The sequence below is a fragment of the Diaphorina citri genome, unplaced genomic scaffold (assembly GCF_000475195.1).
Source record: "Diaphorina citri unplaced genomic scaffold, Diaci psyllid genome assembly version 1.1 scaffold6264, whole genome shotgun sequence".
Lineage (NCBI taxonomy): Eukaryota > Metazoa > Arthropoda > Insecta > Hemiptera > Psyllidae > Diaphorina > Diaphorina citri.
Genome location: NW_007383640.1, coordinates 1 through 2,195, shown reverse-complemented (window position 1 = coordinate 2,195; position 2,195 = coordinate 1). Strand labels below are relative to the sequence as shown.

Genomic DNA, 2,195 nt, shown 5'->3' with positions numbered 1-2,195 from the left:
AAAAAAAAAATAATAATAATAATAATAAATAAATAGGTAAGTAGGTACCTAAGTAAGCAAGTAAGTGTAATAATAATGTAATGACTGATCTTGGACTTCAACCTCCTGTGGCGGGAGATTAAGCCACATATTTTTGTGAAGATTTTGATTTTGTTTCCCGAATAAAATTCAGTCCATATTAAAACTTTCTCACAAAATGTTTCCTCCTCTCTATTCTTTTCAATGTCTGTTAAAGGAGATACTAACTCCTTACTCCTAATCCAAAGTTCACCATGCTAACCACTTACACCTACCAGCCTAGTTGTCTGCCTGTGCTGGATTTTGGTTCTAATTCTCACCCGGGCTGATTGTTATCCTAAATTAATAAGGTTTGTTTTTGGAATGGCTGGCTTTCTCCTATCCTGTCTTCCTTCTCTCTTCATTTTTAAAAATACTAATGGGACCAATAATCCCAGGAAAATATACTTTAGGGACACACGATTCCTTACAGAGGCTCAAGACATGAAACTTTGTGAAGACATAAAACTGCAATGATTTTTTTTTTCTTTTTTTTTGTAAAAAATTGAAAGTTCTTGAGGTGTAGTCAACGGCAGTCAATGGAAATCAATCCACAAGGTGAAGCTATGTAACGATGTTGTCAAGGCAGTGTGGACGGTGCAGTTGACATCTATCAATGTCAATCAATGGTTGATCAACTAAGTATGTGTGGACACACAGCTTTACACCCATATTTATGAACAAAAATTCTCTCTCTCCAGTAAATTTAGATCTTTGGAATTTATGCTTGAGCACTAAGTTTTTGTTCATAAATACCTACAGGTGTTAATTTTATCTTTTATCTTGAAAACTTTATTTTAACATCTCAATGGATACCTTTGTAACTTTGTGAAGGTTCATAATGATGGAAAGAGGGAAATATGTAACTTAAAACTACACTTCACATGTAGGTAACTTTACTTTGCATTTGATTTGTTTTTAGTTCCACCATAATTCTTAAAATTTTACAAACTGTTTGAGTTTGTAAAATTTTGACAAGATTTAGCAAACATGTTAACAACTTACTATTCAACCTTTGCTCATGAAGTTTTAGCTTTTTTCAGGCCTATGAGGATTCTGTACAGGCCCTTTATCCGAGTGAGATCACTGATGTGAGATCACAAGTCTAGAATGTAGCCAGCTAAGTTGGCTCCAAAGGTATTCTAGTAAGTGTTAGGTCCTTGGTTTAATTTCTACCACAGGTGATTGAGCTGGAGTTTGCCAACTCGGGATTTAGATGAAATGATGATTTACCTATACTTAATAGCCAGGTCAACCTTGAATTGAGCTCAATCCTGAGACAATCCACGGTGGTAAAACTCGACCTGAATGTGTTTGGCTCTAGATTCAATTCCCATCCAGGGTAAACATTGACCTAAATGTGTAAGGTTTGTTCTTGGAATGGCTGACTTTCTCCTTCTTCTCTCTTGGATTTATTGACAATGAAACCTCCGTTGTTACAGTTCTCTCTGTTGAACCTGTTAAAACAAAAACAAAAACTAATTCCAATGCAATTTTACCTTTTCCTTGGCCATTGTTCACTTCTTCCTTGTTCTCTGGGCTGTATTCTGCTTCAACTTCAGTTGTGTCACACATCCTCTATCAAGCCAGTCAATATTCTAATAACAGGACCTTGTTCTTTTGTAGCTTTGGAATGAATTCGACTAAACTGGGATTTCTCTTATACTGGATCCAAAATTTTAATAGAAATCTTTCAAAGGTAAAAAAATAGCAGGTAATTATTGTTTACACGTATATTCAGATCATTTTGTACTCTTTTTGACTAGGAGAAAGACTTGACGGGAAATTTTGATATAAAGCACACTTGAAGGGTAAAACTTTCACAAAGTTCGGACGTATAAAAAAGATCACAAATAAATGAAGTACAAAGGAAAAATCCTCGAGGAAAATTCAGGAAAAATCACATAAATTCGCAAAAAAAAAACTCAAAAATTTTCTTTTCATTTCAACGAAAAATCACAACAAAATGTCCGTGAACACAAGAGGGGTATTTTATTTATGTGAAATGGAAATTTTTCCTAATCCAAAATATTCCACTGTGGTCACTTTTTTTATCCCCACCACCACAGTGCTTTTTGTTCTGGATAATAAAATGCAAAGTCAGCTGATTTCTTCTTCCATTTGCTAGTTCAAATGCT

At 34.5% G+C, this 2,195-nt stretch overlaps 1 protein-coding gene across 1 annotated transcript in view; it reads right to left on the bottom strand.

The window, feature by feature from the left end:
* Positions 1 to 2,018, bottom strand: part of LOC103521916 (eukaryotic translation initiation factor 4E transporter) — a 12,271-nt gene extending 10,253 nt beyond the window's left edge. Inside the window, exon 1 of the mRNA XM_026832368.1 lies at positions 1,557 to 2,018. Within this exon, the coding sequence (XP_026688169.1) occupies positions 1,557 to 1,632 (76 nt within the window). The 5' untranslated portion in view covers positions 1,633 to 2,018. The remainder of the gene's footprint in view (positions 1 to 1,556) is intronic.
* Between the last annotated feature and the right edge of the window lie 177 nt (positions 2,019 to 2,195).